This window comes from Desmodus rotundus, chromosome 1 (assembly GCF_022682495.2).
Source record: "Desmodus rotundus isolate HL8 chromosome 1, HLdesRot8A.1, whole genome shotgun sequence".
Lineage (NCBI taxonomy): Eukaryota > Metazoa > Chordata > Mammalia > Chiroptera > Phyllostomidae > Desmodus > Desmodus rotundus.
In genome coordinates this window covers 212,064,089-212,081,388 of record NC_071387.1, presented here as the reverse complement: position 1 = coordinate 212,081,388, position 17,300 = coordinate 212,064,089, and the positions used below count along the sequence as shown (strand labels likewise).

General features: G+C 50.6%; 1 protein-coding gene across 3 annotated transcripts in view; it reads right to left on the bottom strand.

Annotated features, from left to right (window-relative positions):
* The window catches only part of RAB3C (RAB3C, member RAS oncogene family), a 94,472-nt gene that overhangs the window by 27,822 nt on the left and 49,350 nt on the right, over positions 1-17,300 (bottom strand). For all 3 annotated transcript variants that reach the window (XM_024571925.4, XM_045204829.2, XM_053915033.2), the window contains exon 3: positions 11,276-11,394. In XM_024571925.4, the coding sequence (XP_024427693.2) occupies positions 11,276-11,394 (119 nt within the window). The remainder of the gene's footprint in view (positions 1-11,275; positions 11,395-17,300) is intronic.

Sequence of the window (17,300 nt, the reverse complement as noted above, 5' to 3'; positions counted from 1 at the left end):
ATTCTCTCTGGATGGACAGACTGTCTCTCTCCTTCAAACTACAGCCCACAGGGCTCCTAAAGGACTCCCTGACCACACCACTGGCCAGGGAGGGCGGCGGCCGTCACGGCGGGCAGTCACCGTTGCGGCCACATGTAGCCACAGCCACAGCTTTCTTTCTTGTTGTTCAAACGTGACAAGCATGTTTTCTGAATGCCTGAAAACATTAAAGGACTTTTAACAAGGAGGATGGTTGGACGTAGGCAATAGCAAATCATTTGGAGCCATTTAAACCCTCAGACATTTGCTTATGGTCTTGATTATAATATTTTCTGATTTAAAAAAAAAACACCTTTCCTGAATATTTAAAAAGCTAATGACTTGGTGCTGAAAATAGTCCGATTTATAGAGCTTTACTTCATGTTGTCCCAAGCCAATGAGTTTTATAGCTCCATGGGTGAACAGAAATGGTATTAAACAACAAGGTAAAACACAAAATAACCAGAATTAGGGTTGGCTGGGGGCCACGGAGTTGCACCGATGAGCTCACGTTATGTGGTTTTCCACGTGATGGCTTTTCCCACCTCAGGCCTGGGACGTCATGTGCTTTTGCCTGAAATAGTAAGTATTTTGAGTAAATAAAAGATGCTTTTGGTCTCCAGCTTTGACCTCCAGGAAAATGGGAGAGGCAGATGGCAGGAAGTAGGGAAGTAGTTTAATGGAAAAATGTTCGATGTGAGTATTTTATTTTATAGGACGCTCAGGCTGTCTACAGACCTTGGAAGAAAGCAGTTACCTGATAAAATACCGCATGCCAAGTTAGGTTGGAATTTCAGAAAACGTCAAATCATTTCTTAGTTTAAGTATGTCCCAGAGGGGGCCTGGGAATACTTGTCCTAAAAATGTCTTTGTTATTTATCTGAAATTTAAATTTAACTGCACAATTTGTGCTATTGATGCATCTGGCAATCCGACTAAAAGTTCCTGTTGGATCCTTCAGCTGTTACACACGACACACCTGTTGTTGCCTGAGAGTGCCCCGAAAGACAGGTGTGGCCGGAAACAGCGAGAGGAAACCGTGGCAGCTTCGAGGCAGGTGCTGCAGCGAGAGCTGTGTCCACTCCAGCGCGTCCTACCCTCGAGGCATGAGAGTACTGCACACCTGTCAGAACAAGAAAGAGCGCGCAGCCCACGGCTTCAGCTCGTTTTCATGGCCCTCTCACGGGTTTGGGCACCTTCCATTCGACAAATTAACTAGCAAGCTCAAGGAAACAACCGAGCACTTTTCTTACCTAGAAACAGGAATCCACAGTAATTATGAAAATAATAAATACCTTTATGTTTTCAGAGTTACAGTTTAGAAGCTTCTCAGACCCTGTCAGTGTATTTGACTTGCGAGTCAGCAAGTGAAACACCCTCCTGCTTCAGGAGGCGACACGTGAGTCTCGATTTCAGGAAAGTGCTGGGCATCCCAGCCGCGGCTGCAGAGGCAGCAGGGAACCAATGCTGCGTTCCATTCTGGCTTTCCACCATCTACGCAACATGCTGCTGCCTCACCTGATGCTGTACGGCTGCTGCAGAGACGCCGCAGGTCAAAGTCCGCCCCTGCAGCTCAAGCCCCTGGGGCGGCTGCGTGTGCACGAGTGTGCAGCGCCTCTCCAACCCTCAGCCAGTCGGCTGCTTCCTGACTCCCAGACGAAACTCAGCGCAGTGCGTCCTCCCTCTGCTCACCTTGTTTCCCTCACTTCCCACCTGCGACCGGGGAAGTCAGCTGCCAGGGATGCTACGCACGGTGCTGGCTCGTCACTGGGAGGACGGTGACGCGAGAGTGAGAGGTGGTTCTTGTTCCTTTGTCTCCCTGCGTGTTTTTCCCTGTAGCCTCAAGGAGGGACAGATGCACTCTCCTACGTATACTCAGCATGAATCCTTCGGAAACTGGAGATCAGGTTGGGATCTAAAACTCTCTTTCTAAAGTGCAAATATTCCCATCCACCCCAGCAAATCAATGACACACTTATACATTCTGTGAATTGTTTTAACCTTTAGCCCCTGGGAAGTACCAAAGCAATCAGCTAATAGGAATTGTTTAATGGGAGAAAACCCTGTGGAAGGGAGAACTATGTAGGCAAAGGTTTTCCCATTCACTCATTCATTCATCTATTGAATATTAATTGAGTGCTGACTAAGTGTAAGGGTTTTTGAGAGCTCCCTGGGTGATACAGGGATAAATCTAATTTACGCCCAATTAGCAGAAACTATAGCCTCATAGAGGAAGCAGACAAGTGGACAATGGCAACGGAAGGCAGGACGAAGAAGGTGCTCAGCAGCGCAGCCACAGGCAGCACCTGACCCTGAGCGAGCGGAGGCAGGAGGGAGATGACAGGCACCTGCCAAAGGCCGGCCTGGTGGTGGGCCTGGCGGGGGTCTCAAGGAAGACAACCCTGCAGTGTCACTGAGCACGAGGTATCTGAGGGGGGCTGCAGAGGGAGAGGGCCAGGGGTCTGCTGTGAGGACAGGCCCCCTCGTTCTGATGGGGCAGCAGAGGCAGCACGCAGCACTGCACATCTGGGTCAGGACCCCCGGTCTGTGGTCTGGGCTGACGGAGTGAGGAAGAGCGCACCCCACCCCCTTCCAGAACTGCGGGCCTGGAGGGCGGGGCCTAAGAGTCTGGGCGGGGCTCAGCGAAGGGCTGGCACAGAAGCCCTGCACGTGGAAGGGACCGAAGCGGACCATCCAGGGGACACAGATGGATTCTGCAACGTCAGCCTGGTGACCAGGGCTATGTGTCTCTTTCCCCGGAAAGACGAGGGAGACTGGGGCAGAGACTGTGACCGAGGCCCCTTTCGCAGTGACAGCCATGCAAAACCCCTCGACCAACAAAACAAAAACCAGTCAAACAAAACAGCCCTTGTTGGTTGAACTGAATCTCATCTGAAAGTCACGAGCTTGGCCCTCCTCCTACTCTGCCGATTGGAAGTGGCCTCGGAGAGAACATGGGAGGCGCACTCATACCCATGGGCTCCCTCCACACGAGCTCCAGGGGCTGCTGCTGCTGCTCTGGAGAGCCCTGCCCGAGGCTGAGCTGGACACACCACGCCTGGCGCTGGACTGTGAGACCGACGCCTGCTTGATGACACGTGTGCCGGCCCTTCTTCAGCCACTTCCGTGAATAAGACAGGCAGGGGGCCCGAGAACTGTGGCAGAGGCATCATGGGTGCTAAACCCTCTCCCCGCATCTCACCCCTTCCAAGGGAGCCCCCTGCTCCATCCCAGGGGTTCAGGCTTATTTTTCACCCTGGAGGAGGTCTGCAAAACCTAAAAATATGGAAGGTCAAGAAGCCTTATGAAATATAGTTGTGTGTTTCCCGAAATGTTATTATTAATACACAAGAATGCAATTCCAGGGACATGTGACTGAAAACAGCCTGGGTTAAAGCTCTCCTCTCTCAGCGCAAGCTCTTGTCAGGACCGGGACCACTTGGAGAGACAGCTGTTAAACCGTGACGCGGGGCTCCAGGGGCAGAGAAGGGGCCGGAGCCGCACCAAGGGCGACACACCTTTGAGAGGGGTCAGGGGCATCTGGCGAGCCACCCGGGAGCCGACTGCTGCAGAGGCGGAGCCCTCGGTACCTGCGAGATGCCAGGCAGGTTGGAGCTCCTCCTCTGTTCCCCCCAGACACTTGGGCAGGTGGAGATTCCTGCCCTGTTTCAAACGCAGTTGGGTCAGGCTGAGAAGACGCTGTGGAATCTCCGAGCCTGCAGTCTGGGTGCCGGACGCGTCTCCCTGTGAGGCGGACGCTTCAGCTGAGGGTCAGTAAAGGCCGTGGCTCCCGCCAGCCTGGGGCGGCCTGCCGCCTCCTGACCTTCTCAGGACAGAGCTTAAGCCCACGGCCCAGCCCCCCTCCTTCTGCCTCTCCCATGCCCTCCCTAAATCCCTCCTCCACTGATTTTAAACTGAGGGAACTGTTTTTAAAAGGCAGCATTTCCTTTGGGCTGAAGGAAATTTTTCGTACGATAAGCTGCTCTATCCGGCTACATAAATTAAGTCAATTTCAGTACTTTTCAAAACACATCGTAAGGTCATGGGATGTAAAATTCTGTGCTCTAGCAATTTAGAAAAGGCTCAGCTCCAGAATATAAACTGTGAAGACAAAGATTTACATAAATTACCATATTAATGTACATTTTTAAAATTACCAGTTTATGAAGAATGAAAGATAAAATAATTTCAATTCTAGCAGAGCATCCATTTTTTTCACGTTGCTTAAATATTTGATATGAACTTAGGAAGGGCTGGTTTTGGGGGCACAGCTCTACTTAACTCTGTGAGTGCCAGGAACCAGAGCTACCCCATACGTCTGTCCGTTTGGGGCCCCTGGGCCATGGATCCACAGAACTTAGGCTGAGGAAAGCCGTGTGGTGAGAGATGGGGCGGGGGAGGAACAGGAGGTAAGCATATTTGTGGCTCCATATTTGCTCATAAAAAGATGAGTGTTTCGACATTTTGACACCTGCCTTGTGATCGGGCATTAGCCACATGCCCCTGTCACACTGGCCTTAGCACTAGGCGCCACTTCAGCGGCAATGAAGCTGATTGAGTGGCAAAATGTGAGAAGCCAACAGGGCACAAGTGGGGAGAAATGCCAAGGGGGAGGGAGACGGAGTGAGGGGAAGTCAGACGGCGGCGGGTGCGCTGCAGTGGGCGAGCCTCCTTCGTCACCCTTTCAGGGTTCGTGAAAGGGTTGCTTTCTTGAACTTCTTCTACAAAGTGGTTTTCCACAAAGAATACAATACAACATGCAAAGTCTACTTTTATATCCAACCCATCATTTTTTAGCATCTAGTTTCCTGTGTGTTTTGTGATAAGCACAGTGGTCTGTGCTTATCATTTATGAATAAATACATGGATATTGTGTATTAGAGAATCTGGTCGGTCTTCGTCCCCAGTTCCGGGCGCTAACCTCTAAACCCTCCATACTTCCCAAGTGACCGGAGCGCCTCTCACCCATGGAGGGTCTGTAGAGCACCCTTGACAGTTTATGCCAATGAGACGACTCACCTGACAGCTTATGCTAATGAGACGACTCAGAATGGGGAGAGGCGTGGCTATGCCAAGAAGACCACCGGCATGAGAGGGTGGGCACCTTGAGTCAGGCAGCCCTCTCAGGAGGGGCTCAGCCACAGCCGCGTCGTGGGCAAGGACGCGGCCAACCCTGCGTGTGCGGTGAAGCCGTGGTAATGCTCTGCACATCAGAGCTGGGGGAGCTTCCCTGGTGGGCAGTTCTCACGTGTTGTCACATATCAGTGTGTCCCTGACAACCACAGAGGCTTCCCGTTTGGACCCCTCCCACATCTCGCCAAATGCATCTCTCTCTGGTTGGTACTGATTTGCGTCTTTTTGTTCTGCTAAAACTACGGTTGTGAACACAACACTTTGCGGAATTCTGCAGGTCATTCTAGTGAATTATCAGATCTGAAAGTAGTCATGGGAAACCCTCAATTTGTAGCCAGCTGGTCAGGGTGAGGATGGCCATGGAGACCCCACAGGCAGGGACCCCCAACTTAGAAGTAGTATCTGAAGTGAGGCCAGTTTTGTGAAGGACTGAACCTCAGTTAACTCTGGGTGGACACCTATTCTGATGGCCACTCAAACACTTTCAATTGCTGCGAGTGTTGGTTCCAAAAGTTTGGAACCCACCGAGGACACCGGGGCTCAGACCCTGTGACCACTCTTCCCTCACCTGCCACCCACTGGTCGTCACTTCCCGTGTGCTTTGGGAAGGAAAACTGTTTTCAAAAAATCTGTTTGGTAGGTTCCGGCCAAGATGGAGGCGTAGGTAGACACACTGCACCTCCTCGCACAACCAAAAGAAGGACAACAACAATTTAAAAACAAAAAACAACCAGAACTGTCAGAAAATCGAACCGCACGGAAGTCCGACAACCAAGGAGATAAAGAAGAAACATTTGTCCAGACCAGTGGGAGGGCCAGAGGCGGGCAGCCGGGGCAGAGAGGACTCACAGCAACGGGAGGCTGGTGGAGGGACCCAGCAAGGTGGTGGATTGTGGAACGAAAGGGGCAGGCAGTGCGACAGCTAGCAGACCCCGCGGCCCCACATTCTCGCATAGATAAACCAGGAGGAACAGCGGGGGAGCGAAGCAGACCGTGTAACCCATGGCTCCAGTGCAGGGAAATAAAGCCTAAAACCTCTGATTGAAAACACCCGTGGGGGTTGAGGCAGCAGCAGGAGAAACTCCCAGCCTCACAGGAGAGTTTGTTGGAGAGACCCACAGGGGCCTAGAGCATGCACAAGCCCACCCACTCGGGAATAAGCACCGGAGGGGCCCAATTTGATTGTGGGTAGCAAAGGGAGTGACTGAAATCTGGCAGAGAGTGGAGCGGGCACCATTGCTCCCTCTCAGCCTCTCCCCCATGTACAGCATCACAGCGCAGCGACCGTTACCCCGCCCCGGTGAACACCTAAGGCTCTGCCCCTTTATGTAACAGGAGCACCAAGGCAAAAAAAAAAAAAAAAATGGCCCAAATGACAGAACACTTCAAAGCTCCAGAAATAATACAAATAAACAGTGAACAGATAGCCAACCTATCAGATGCACAGTTCAAAACACTGGTAATCAATAAGCTTACAGAATTGGTTGAATTGGTTGAAAACTAGATGAAAAAATGAAGGCTATGCTAAGAGAGACAAAGGAAAATGTACAGGGAACCAATAGGAAGGCGAAGGAAACTGGGACTCAAATCAACGGTGTGGACCAGAAGGAAGAAAGAAACATCCAACCAGAAAAGAATGAAGAAACAAGAATTTGGAAAAATGAGGAGAGGCTTAGGAACCTCCAGGACATCTTGAAACGTTCCAACATCCGAATTATAGGGGTACCAGGAGAAGAGGAAGAGCAAGAAATTGAAATCTTATTTGAAAAAATAATGAAGGAGAACTTCTGCAATCTGGCAAAGGAAATAGACTTCCACAAAGTCCAGGAAGCTCAGAGAGTCCCAAGGAAGCTGGACCCAAGGAGGAACACACCAGGGCACATCATAATTACACTACCCAAGATTGAAGAGAAGGAGAGAACCTTAGAAGCAGCAAGAGAAAAGGAGACAGTTACCTACAAAGGAGTTCCCATAAGACTATCAGCTGATTTCTCAAGAGAAACCTTAAAGGCAAGAAGGGGCTGGAAAGAAGTATTTGAAGTCATGAAAGCCAAGGACCTACATCCAAGATTGCTCTATCCAGCAAAGCTTTCATTTAGAATGGAAGGGCAGATAAAGTGCTTCCCAGATAAGGTCAAGTTAAAGGAGTTCATCATCACCAAGCCCTTATTATATGAAACGTTAAAGGGACTTATCTAAGAAAAAGAAGATCAAAAATATGGACAGTAAAAATGACAGCAAACTCACAGTTATGAACAACCACACCTAAAACAAAAACAAAAGCAAACTAAGCAAACAACTAGAACAGAAACGGAACCACAGAAATGGAGATCACATGGAGGGTTATCAACAGGGGAGTGGGAGGGGGAGAGAGGGGGGAAAGGTACAGAGAATAAGTAGCATAGATGATAGGTGGAGAATAGACAGGGGGAGGGTAAGAATAGTATAGGAAATGTAGAAGCCAAAGAACCTTATAAGTATGACCCATGGACATGAACTATGTGTGTGGGGGGGGAATGTGGGAGGGAGGGGGTGGGCAGGATGGAGTGGAGTGAAGGGGGGGAAATGGGACAACTGTAATAGCATAATCAATAAATATATTAAAAAAATAATCTGTTTGGTATTTCCAAATAAAATTAGGTCACGGGACGTGTGGCACACTTGAACTGGGGACACAAGACTGCGGGGACGGAGACTGGGCGTGTGGCAGGGTAGGGCTGCATCTGAGCTCTTCTACTGAGAGCATAGGCAGGGAGGGCATGTGACAAGACTTCACGAGCCTTGTCCAAATTTAACAGAGTCACACATCAGGCGCCGTGAGCCATCACCTCTGGTGAGGAAATATAGCCCTCCCACGACTACTTCGCTGTTTTCTAATTTTCTCTTCTGAATAGTTTTCTTTCATGTTTATTTGTTCATCTAGAAGTGGGTATGTAGGGGTGTGTTTTACGACTGATAATTAGAATACTTATTGTAATGACCTGAACTGCAAAGATAAATGGCAAAGTCCACCCCAATGGCAGAGGCACAAATGGGGCTCCAGAGCCCTGCAGCCGGAGGAAGGACCCTGTGCCAGACGGAGAGGGCCGTAGGTGGGAAGTGTTAGGGGTTCGGCTGGACTGCATCTGCCCAGACCTGGGAGAGCTGGCCTTTCCTTCAGCAGGGTGGGGCTTACGCGCTGGTCGGGCAGGCAGACATGGCCCAATGGCTGAGGCAGGAAGGGTGGACCGCACCACTGAGGGGAAGGAGTGGCCTGATGAGGTCCTGTCAATGGCAGACCTGCACACGCCAGCGGGGTCAGGGAGGCTGCAGGTGTGACTGCTTGTTTCCAAAGCCCAGACCCTGCCCTCCAAGTGGGAGCATCTCCACCCCACAGGTCTGCTTTCCAACCACCACCACCAACCTGCCCAGAAACCAGGCTGAACACCCAGGCCTTGAAAACGAGCTCTTATCACCGTCTCCTTTGCTGAGGACAATTTTACAATCACTGTCCTTCAGGACAAGTCTGCCCTGAGACAGGCAACTGCTTTAAAAGTCAGAAGGTCTGTTAAAATAGATAGAAACGAAGGAAATCCTGTGAGAAAATGCTGGCATTTGCAATAAATATTGTGACACAGAACTGCACAGAAGAAGTCTACTTTCAGAGAGCACATGAAGCAGAACAAGTAGCAGATGTAGCTGTAAAATGCCTTTTATCCCAAGTCCATGTCTGTCTTTAATCTCCACGCTCCCTAGGAGCCTCCCCGAGGTTCGGGGCAGCTACCAGAAGGTGGCTTCTAGCCTTTACTTTGGCGTCAACACTCAAGGAGTCGCAGTTCCCGCTCCTAAAGCACAAAGACATGGAGGCACCCCCGGCCCCTCCTCTGGACAGACCAGCATGCTGGCCGCTAGCACAGGCTCAGGCTCCGGCCTTCAAGCCACGGGCTGCGCACGGGTCACCAAAACAGTCTCTGCACCTGGACTGACGCGTGAAAAGGCAGTGCAGGGAGCAGGGTGGGTTTGGGTTTTACTTGAGTTTTTTGAAGTGAGCTGTGGCCCAGGAGCCAGGCATCTTCTACACGCAGACTTGGGTTCAGGCTGCGCGGTCTGTGGGAGGAGCGTGGGATGCTCCTCAGAGCCCCGGGAAGAAGTGTCCTCGTGAAGACCCAGCGACAGGGGAGACTCCCCGATGCCCGGGGGGCGGTGGGGAAACGCAGGGGCACACGTCTGTGCTCCGACCCCATCACTGTCCCCTCCAGCTGTGACAGAGCCAGAGTGGGCAGCCAGTTGGACTCTCGACCAAGACGAGGAAACCCTGAACACAGGTCCAGCAAACGCTGGTCACGTCTCAGGTGTTAATGTCAGGTTCAAGTTCGTTCACACTTAACACACGCTCACCTTAAGATCGTCACACACTTCCGGAGAGAAAAAGGAGCAGCATTTGAAGGTGAGAATACTTGAAAACAGTGTTCAGAATACTTCCATTGTCTTGCAATTTGGAGCTACAGAACTGCTCCCCTCGGCTTGACAACTCCAGGGTCATCTTCTGACCAAACCGCAGGTTTCAGCAAACGGGGACGGCAAGTTGGTGTGGTACCGACCAGGACTGCACACACTCTCACCACAAGGGCCACTGGCAGCCCCCGGCAGCTTCCCCTGGAATGGTCACGACCCCCACCTTCCCATGTGTGGTCACCAGGCCCGCTGGGCAATTCTGGAACCTCGGCAGCCACACCTTCCTGGCACTACCCTCATCCGGTAACTGCTGCGGTGTGGCTGTGGGTCAGGTGCAGCCCTTGTCTTCGAGGAAAACTACCTGCCGCGGGTGCCTGGGTGCGGTTCTGAGAGCCTGCTGCAGGGGCGACTCCACGGGGCTGGCATCACAGGCACACGCGTCGTGGAAAGGGGCCGCCCCACTGGCATCCGCAGGCCAAGAGGAAGTGAGCTTGATCGGTGCACACAGTCCCAGCGGTCACTACAGGATTCTCGGGTCCCCTGGGGCTGCAGAGCGCCCTGCGCTCGGGCACACCTGCCTCGCCTCTCTCAGGGCCTCCCGCAAGCACCCCCAACTCCCTCTTGCGGGTTTTCCTGGCTTGACAAACGAGTCTCACGCGGTTTTTTAGTGCTGGTTGTTGACATGAACCCAACTCACCCAAACACCCGACGCTTCCATCCGCCTGGGATTCCCAGAGAGCTGGCCGAGTGCCGCCTGCGTTCTGAGAACGACACCGCATGTGTACCACGCGGGCTTTCTCTTCCTGCGCCAGTGGCCACGCGGCTTCCAAGGCATCACAGAGCCAATGCCAGTTTAACCACGACTGCCACTCCCCACGCAGTTCCCCTGCTCTACCAGACCCCGTCCCAAGCCCTCCCAGCACCGCACGGAGATCGAGCTCAGCTCCAGCTCTTCCCACAGAAGCCAGCCCTGCTCAGCCTGCGGCCTGAGCTCAGGGGCACAGCTGGGGGCAGCAAGGCCCCTGTGTGGACCACGCTCATTGGGCAGAGGGGCTTTGGGGAGGTTGATTGGCCAAGAGGCAGAAAAGGTTTTGGTTTTATCTTTCCCTTTGTCCCAGTCCTCTGCAACTTTCAATTTAAAGACAAACTGAAATCTACTTCACAAGTCTAGATGCAGCATCAGCAAACTTGTCCTGCGAACGGCTTCCGGGCAGTGAGGCGGCTGTTGCAGCTTCTCTGCCGCCGTCCTGCGAGCGCCTCCCAGACCCGAGCAGTGAGCCCGGCTGTGCTCTAGCAAAACTCCTACAAAGCAGGCGGTGGGCGGCGCTGAGTTCACGGCCCGACTGGGCCTGTGCTTCAGTTTCTACATCCCTGGGTTGGGCCAGCAAACCTCCCAGCCATTCGTTCTTTGTGTGTTAAAAAATCGAAAGCAATGGGCTGGTCCCCACAGAGATGAGGTGGCAGGAGGCCAAGACCAAGAGGAACAACAGGGAGAAAAGTCACCCGAGTCCTTTCTGATCAAGCCCTTAGGAAGGAGCCGAGAGTGGATGGCACGGGGCGGCTGCTGTGTGAAGGGCGCATGGGCCCGGAGTGTGTGACAAGCACCCGGCACTGGGGCGTGGGCCCGCCCGCCGGGAGGAGGAACGGACGGGCGTGGGTGCCGCCATCGCGGGTGACAGAGCCGACTCACCAGTCCTGCACTGCAGCGAAGGAGCCCTCGTTTGTGACGTCATACATCAGGATGAAGCCCATGGCCCCTCGGTAGTAGGCGGTGGTGATGGTCCGGTACCTCTCCTGGCCTGCTGTGTCCTAAAAGTAGCAACAAAGATCTCTTTAAAATAAGGCAATCTGTCTTTCGGAAAGTGATTAACGATTCCCAAACAGTCACAACAGAGCCTAACCTGTACTAGCAATCTATAGCTACGTATACGTCTTGGCCTCGGTTTTCCTAATGATTTCTACATGGCAGCTCTGCAAACTACGAACACTCTCGGTTTTCTTTTTGATAAAGAGCACCTTGTACGCATTTCACTCCCATTAAGCAGCATCTCAGCATCTCACTGCATACAATAAAATAAAAAGAAAGACTGTACACATGAAAACACGCGGCTGCCTGGTTTAAACCACAGCGTGCGGTGCTGTCCGCCAGGCCTTCACTGTCTGCACCAGGGCCGGTCGCGCAGGCTCTGCTTTGAAAAGCCAGCAGCCCAGCCACAGTTTATTCAGTGGAGCCTGAGGGCAGAAACACGCCCTTCGTGAGGATGTCAGAGTCACACAAACCTGGGGCTCCGGCTTGTCCCTCGGAAAGCTGGGCCTGAGCCTCTGTACCTCTGTGTGCTTGCTGGGGTTGGGGGAGGGAAGGCTCGGAGGGTCCTGCACTGGAGCAGGGACAAGGCTGTACTGCTTGCAAGGTGTTCACTAGGTAATAGTAAGAGAACATGGTGGCAAAGGTAAGCTGAAAACAGAGCACTGGACCCAAACATCCAAAATAGAGCAGAGCCAGTGACGAAGTTCTCAGAACACACGGCCAAGGGCAGAAACCCAAAAGGAAAGTATGGGTTCCACCACATGGAAACTTGGCAATTCCTTGACCACAGAAAAAATGCTGTAAATAAAATGGAAGTGGCATATAATCGAGTGATAAAGCGGGAAATATATTCCTATTTTACCAGAGAACAAAGTTTAATACCTTTAATATACTAAATGGTGTTACAAATTATTAAGGAATATGTTAAATATTCTAATTGTTAAAGTTATTTGTAAACAGGCACATAAGTAGCTAATTGTTTTGTAAAAAGAGTTGGATCCCAAGCATAATAACAGAAGTGCAACGCCGTACAGCTTCACGCCTATAAAACAGAAGCTACGTAGCCATTGTTCAAATATTTTTTGCACTTCGCTTGGTGTTTTGTGAATGTGAAAGTGTCGATATTAGAGGTAAACATGCAAATCACAAACTGCATGCGATTGAGACAAACACAAATTTGGCAGGCGGACAGAAGCTTAATGTCGAGCTTATTTGGATGTTCCTGGGTATGCATGGGATTCAGCCTGGTTAACTGTACATCCTTCTGTGAGCTAAAGAAGAAAGTTGCAGAGCAAATTCCCAAAGACTGTGTCCAGAAAACCAGGTGTACTCGGAGACTGTGCAACATATCTCAGCTGTTTGGGAACTAGAACCCGTACACGTAGTCATTCTATTTGAAAACTTTCCCACATTTGACGAGTTCAAGTTTTCCAGTCATCTATAAATTTTCCTTTTCTTTCTTGTTAAATAAGTGTCTTTCTTTCTCTCCTGGTAAAATATCTTTTTGGCATCAACTGAGTCGCGTTCTTACAGGGAGAGGACCCCTCCTGCTGCCCTCTCTGCACAGCAGCACCCCCATCTCTCCAAGGGAGGGATCGGCCAGCAGAGGGGCTGGTGGCCCGGGCGTCCGTCCCCTCAGGGTGCTGGGCTATGACGTCACCGCTTTCTCCTCCCCGCTCCCAGGATACTCATTTTATTCAGACAGTAAAGTTATGTGAGGAAACAGGTGGGTTCCACAGCAGGACGGAGCGGAACGCCAGGTCCCTGATGTTGTGATTGAAATGTTACAGGAAGCCACATGGTGGGACAGCCATCGCTTGTCACAGAGAGAGCAGGACAAACACAGCATTCAGGGAAAAATTGTAGTTCTTAGCATTTAATGCACAGCAGGGGCAGGACTGCCACACCGATCGGATTTGAACCAGAAACGCAGTCTGATTGGAGGCAGCTGTCAGGGGTCTCAGGGGAATACGAAATGCACCGGGCAGAGGACGTGAGTGAGAAGTCCGGGGGACAGTCCCCTCCGAAGGCCAAGGGGAAGAGCACACTGAGCGGAGGAGCAACACCGTGCGGCTGTGCACTGGTCCCGGGACTGAGACAGTGCCGGGGTCGCAAACCCACTCGCACTTTCTCCCCTGCGACACGGGGGAGAAGGAAGCGAGGAGGACACTTCACTGCGGTTGGCCTTTACTAGTGACGACAGAAGGTTACGTTAGAAAGAGAAGAACGTTCTATAGTGTAGCCAGACGTGAGCGGTCACAGGTCACCCGGCGGTGGCACGGCTCTCGGTCGTCTCAGGAAAAGGCGCCACACCTGGCTGTAGCTGCCCCTCTGCCCAGGGGGTTCTGACAGCAGGGGACACGGGCTGATTTTCTGTAAATGTCCGCTTCTGAGACCGAAAACCACAACTGGAAATCTCTTACGGAGAAAATGAGGAATAAAAATATGACTAAAAGAAAACTTTCTTTTATGGGACTTAGTTTTTATCTCTCTTTCTTTTAAGAAAAATAAAATCATTCCACTTGGTTTAAATATTTTGATTTCTCAATCATGTGTCTAGAAGAAATTTTTGGCTTGGATGACAGGTTTGATTGGCAAATCCTTGAGGATCTGTCAAGAACCGTAAAACGGAACATGTCAGCAGCTTGGTGGGTCGTAGCTGAAAGCAGTTTCAGTGTGAATTCTGGCATTTTTGTCTTTGTTTTTGCCTTGAGTTTCTTCTTTGATAAAACACTTTATTTTTAACTGTATGTACTGCACTTTCAAACCCTTTGGAGGTCATACAGAGATAAGACACGGTTTTAACACTGAGGAAATACTTTCAATTGTAAGGTCAGGGTTACACTGTAATTTTGTTGCTGTTGTTTCAGTGGTTACTTTCCTCTGTATTGGATTAAATGAAAAATGAAAGTAACCATTAGTGAAGGAACATAACTCAAACACTGTGGCCACCATTGAAATACACTTATTGAATGTCTACATAGAGAAAAGTAGATTGAAGGGCAGACAATCCTGGTACATGATAAAGCAGCTAATTCCATAGCTGGAGAAACCGAACCAAAACATGTTGCTGTTAACTGGTCAGCAAAATAATTTAAATAAGTCAAAGGGAAGAGTAAGTGGTAACCCAAAGAGGATGTCAACAGAGATGGAGGATGAGAAAAAGGCGACGTAAGACGTAACACATACGCGAGCCAGCGAGCCTCCAAATGCACCCAGATGAGAAATGATGACCTTAGCCTGAGTCATTTAGCCCTGGAGCAGGGAGAGATCCCTTAACCTGCACTTTGCTACATTTCACCTGGAGGAATTATTTTGAATTACCAAAGGAAGGTGAAATTATGCTCAGTATCTTGACTATACAATGACTGATTCGTTCATCTACTCCCTCTTTCAGTAAACGTTTAGTGAATGCCTATCACCAGTTAGGAACTGTGAGCTATATGTTAAATTCATTTCATCATTTCTAGATATATTTTTGTATATTTTTAAATTCCACACATAGAGCATTTCATTAATCAGAATATCATATTCCCTACATGTCTACAAAAGATTAGATAAATTTGTGAAAATATCATTTCTAATAAGCCGACAGTATGGCCAGCAATTTGAAATTGCAATCGATACCACACCATCAGCTCAGAGGTGTGGTTGTCTGATTCACATGCACTGTTCCCTCCCAAAATTGTAGTTCCCACTGTAGTTCCCCCCCCAAATATGCTGAAGTCCTAACCCCCAAACCTGTGAATGGGGACTGACTTGGAGACAGGCCTTCGTGCTGGATGAGGGTGGGCCCTGCTCCAGGGACTGGGGTCCCTCAAGAAGAGGGACAGAGACACAGACGTGCAGAGGCCACCTGAGGGCAGAGGCAGAGATGCGAAAGCTGCCCTGACAGGCTAAGGGCACCAAGGACTGTGGGCCTGGACCCCGTGCTGCCCTGCCCCATCCCCGCATGGCAGAGAGACAGTGCGGCCCTGGCCACACCTGGGGTCAGGATGTCCAGCCTCCAGAACTACGAGTCGACACATCTCTGCCGTTTTAAGACACCCGGTTTGCTGTGTGACGACCGGGGCAAAAGCAGTGGGACTCTTACGGCCGCCCACACACCCGCGTACTCTTCACAGAGGAGACAGCAGGGAAAGCTGAAGGTAGCTTGTGAAGAAGGCTACGCTAGTCTCACGTGTGAGCTCACGCAGCCCGTTAGAGTAAAATGCGTTCGTGTGTTACACTTAGGTAAATGTAATTCTGTTCAAAAGAAAGCAGAGGTGATATAGCTTATCATTTTAAAGAAGGAGATCTTCGTATATGTGAATGTAGGCAGCTCAGCCATTTTCAGCATTTGCCATCCCATGGCACACATGAACTGATTACTAAGATCCTGTGGCACGCCAAAAAGTACCTTTGTGCCAACCTGACAAAAACTCGCTATGACTTGGACTCAGTCACCCCAGGTGGCTATCGTTGGGCTGGCCCCTGACATTTTCTCACGTCACAGTCTAAGGGGAGGGAGATCAGTGCCCCGACTAAACAGTCAGACACTGTGTGTTCTAAAGTTTCTCGTGGCGCGCTGGTTGAAAGCCACTGACATAAAGACACGTGCGTGCGTACGCACGTGGTTCTTAGAAAGACAGGGCAGAGTTTCTTGAAATGACAAAAACTATCCATTGCTCCACATTGGGACCGTCTCCCGCTGACCGAAGCACTGTAACAGGGAACTCTGAAGTCGCCAGTTCGCCGAGACAGAGCCACACAACCACGGGAACGGCCAAGTGCTGACTGCCGCACGTCACTTCCTCTGTCCGGTGTTACTTTCTCCAAAGTTGCATTCATTTTTTCATTTCCACAAACAGGCACGATAAAGCAGCACTGAATTTAGTCTTCTAAAAATAGTAAGCTAAACAGGACGCTTAAATATTTTATGCTTTCTTGCTGCATATTTATTTTTGGAATGAAATAAGAACTTTCTTCCCTTATGGCAGTTAATCTTCCATTAAAATAAAATTCATAAACCCCTTTCCCACTGACCTTGTGCGAAGAGTAGGTTTGGAGTCGTTCACGCAGGCAGGTGAGCAGGTGGTGGGACTCAAGCCCACACCGAACTCTGTCCAGTCCGAGCAGCCGGTCTTCCCACCTCCCTGCCTTTGTCCGCCCTCCTCCAGCAGGTCTACCGAACAGATTGTCTCCTCCTGACGTGGAAATGCTCAGGTCCTCGTTTCACAATAGCGCACACTTCTGCCTGAAGCCTGAGACAAAAAGCCTGAGGCAGAAGGATACACTTGACCTATTCCTTCTTGTTGTGTTGCCATGGCAATCCATCTTTCCTGGAGGAGGGGACAGGCGTATAAAGCTCTTTTATGGGGGCCTTTGACCCCAGGGAGAGCCTAAGGACTGTGTGTTTCTGCTCGTGGAAGCCGGAGAAATCTTTCAGATAACATCCTCTAAACCCTCCCATGAACTCTCTTCCAAACCTGCATAAAATTCACAGCCAAGCCGGGTGAAGGCGTCTCCTCTCGTGTTGTTTCCTAAGAACGATTAACACAAAGGCAGAGAAAGACGCCATTTTCGCTTTCTTTCTAATTAATCTTTTTGACATACCTCTTCCCAGTGGGATTTTGATTATGCTCAACTTTGTCAAATCCGGAGCGTCAACACTTAGAGGCAGGCAGCCCAGAGCTTGCAGCCATGGCTGGAGGCTGTTTCTCCCAGGATGCTGCTCAGAATGCCCGCACCAGATCAAATCTCTGCTTCGGAGGAAAACATGCTTTTCCATAGGACTCTCACTGCTGCCCTAAAATAAAAGGCAGCAGAGACTCTGTGCAAAGGGTTGGCTGGTTGCAGGGGTGGCTGTCCAGGCGGTGGGGTCTCTGGGAGGGGTCGCAGGGCTGGGTGGGGAGGTTAGCAGGGGATG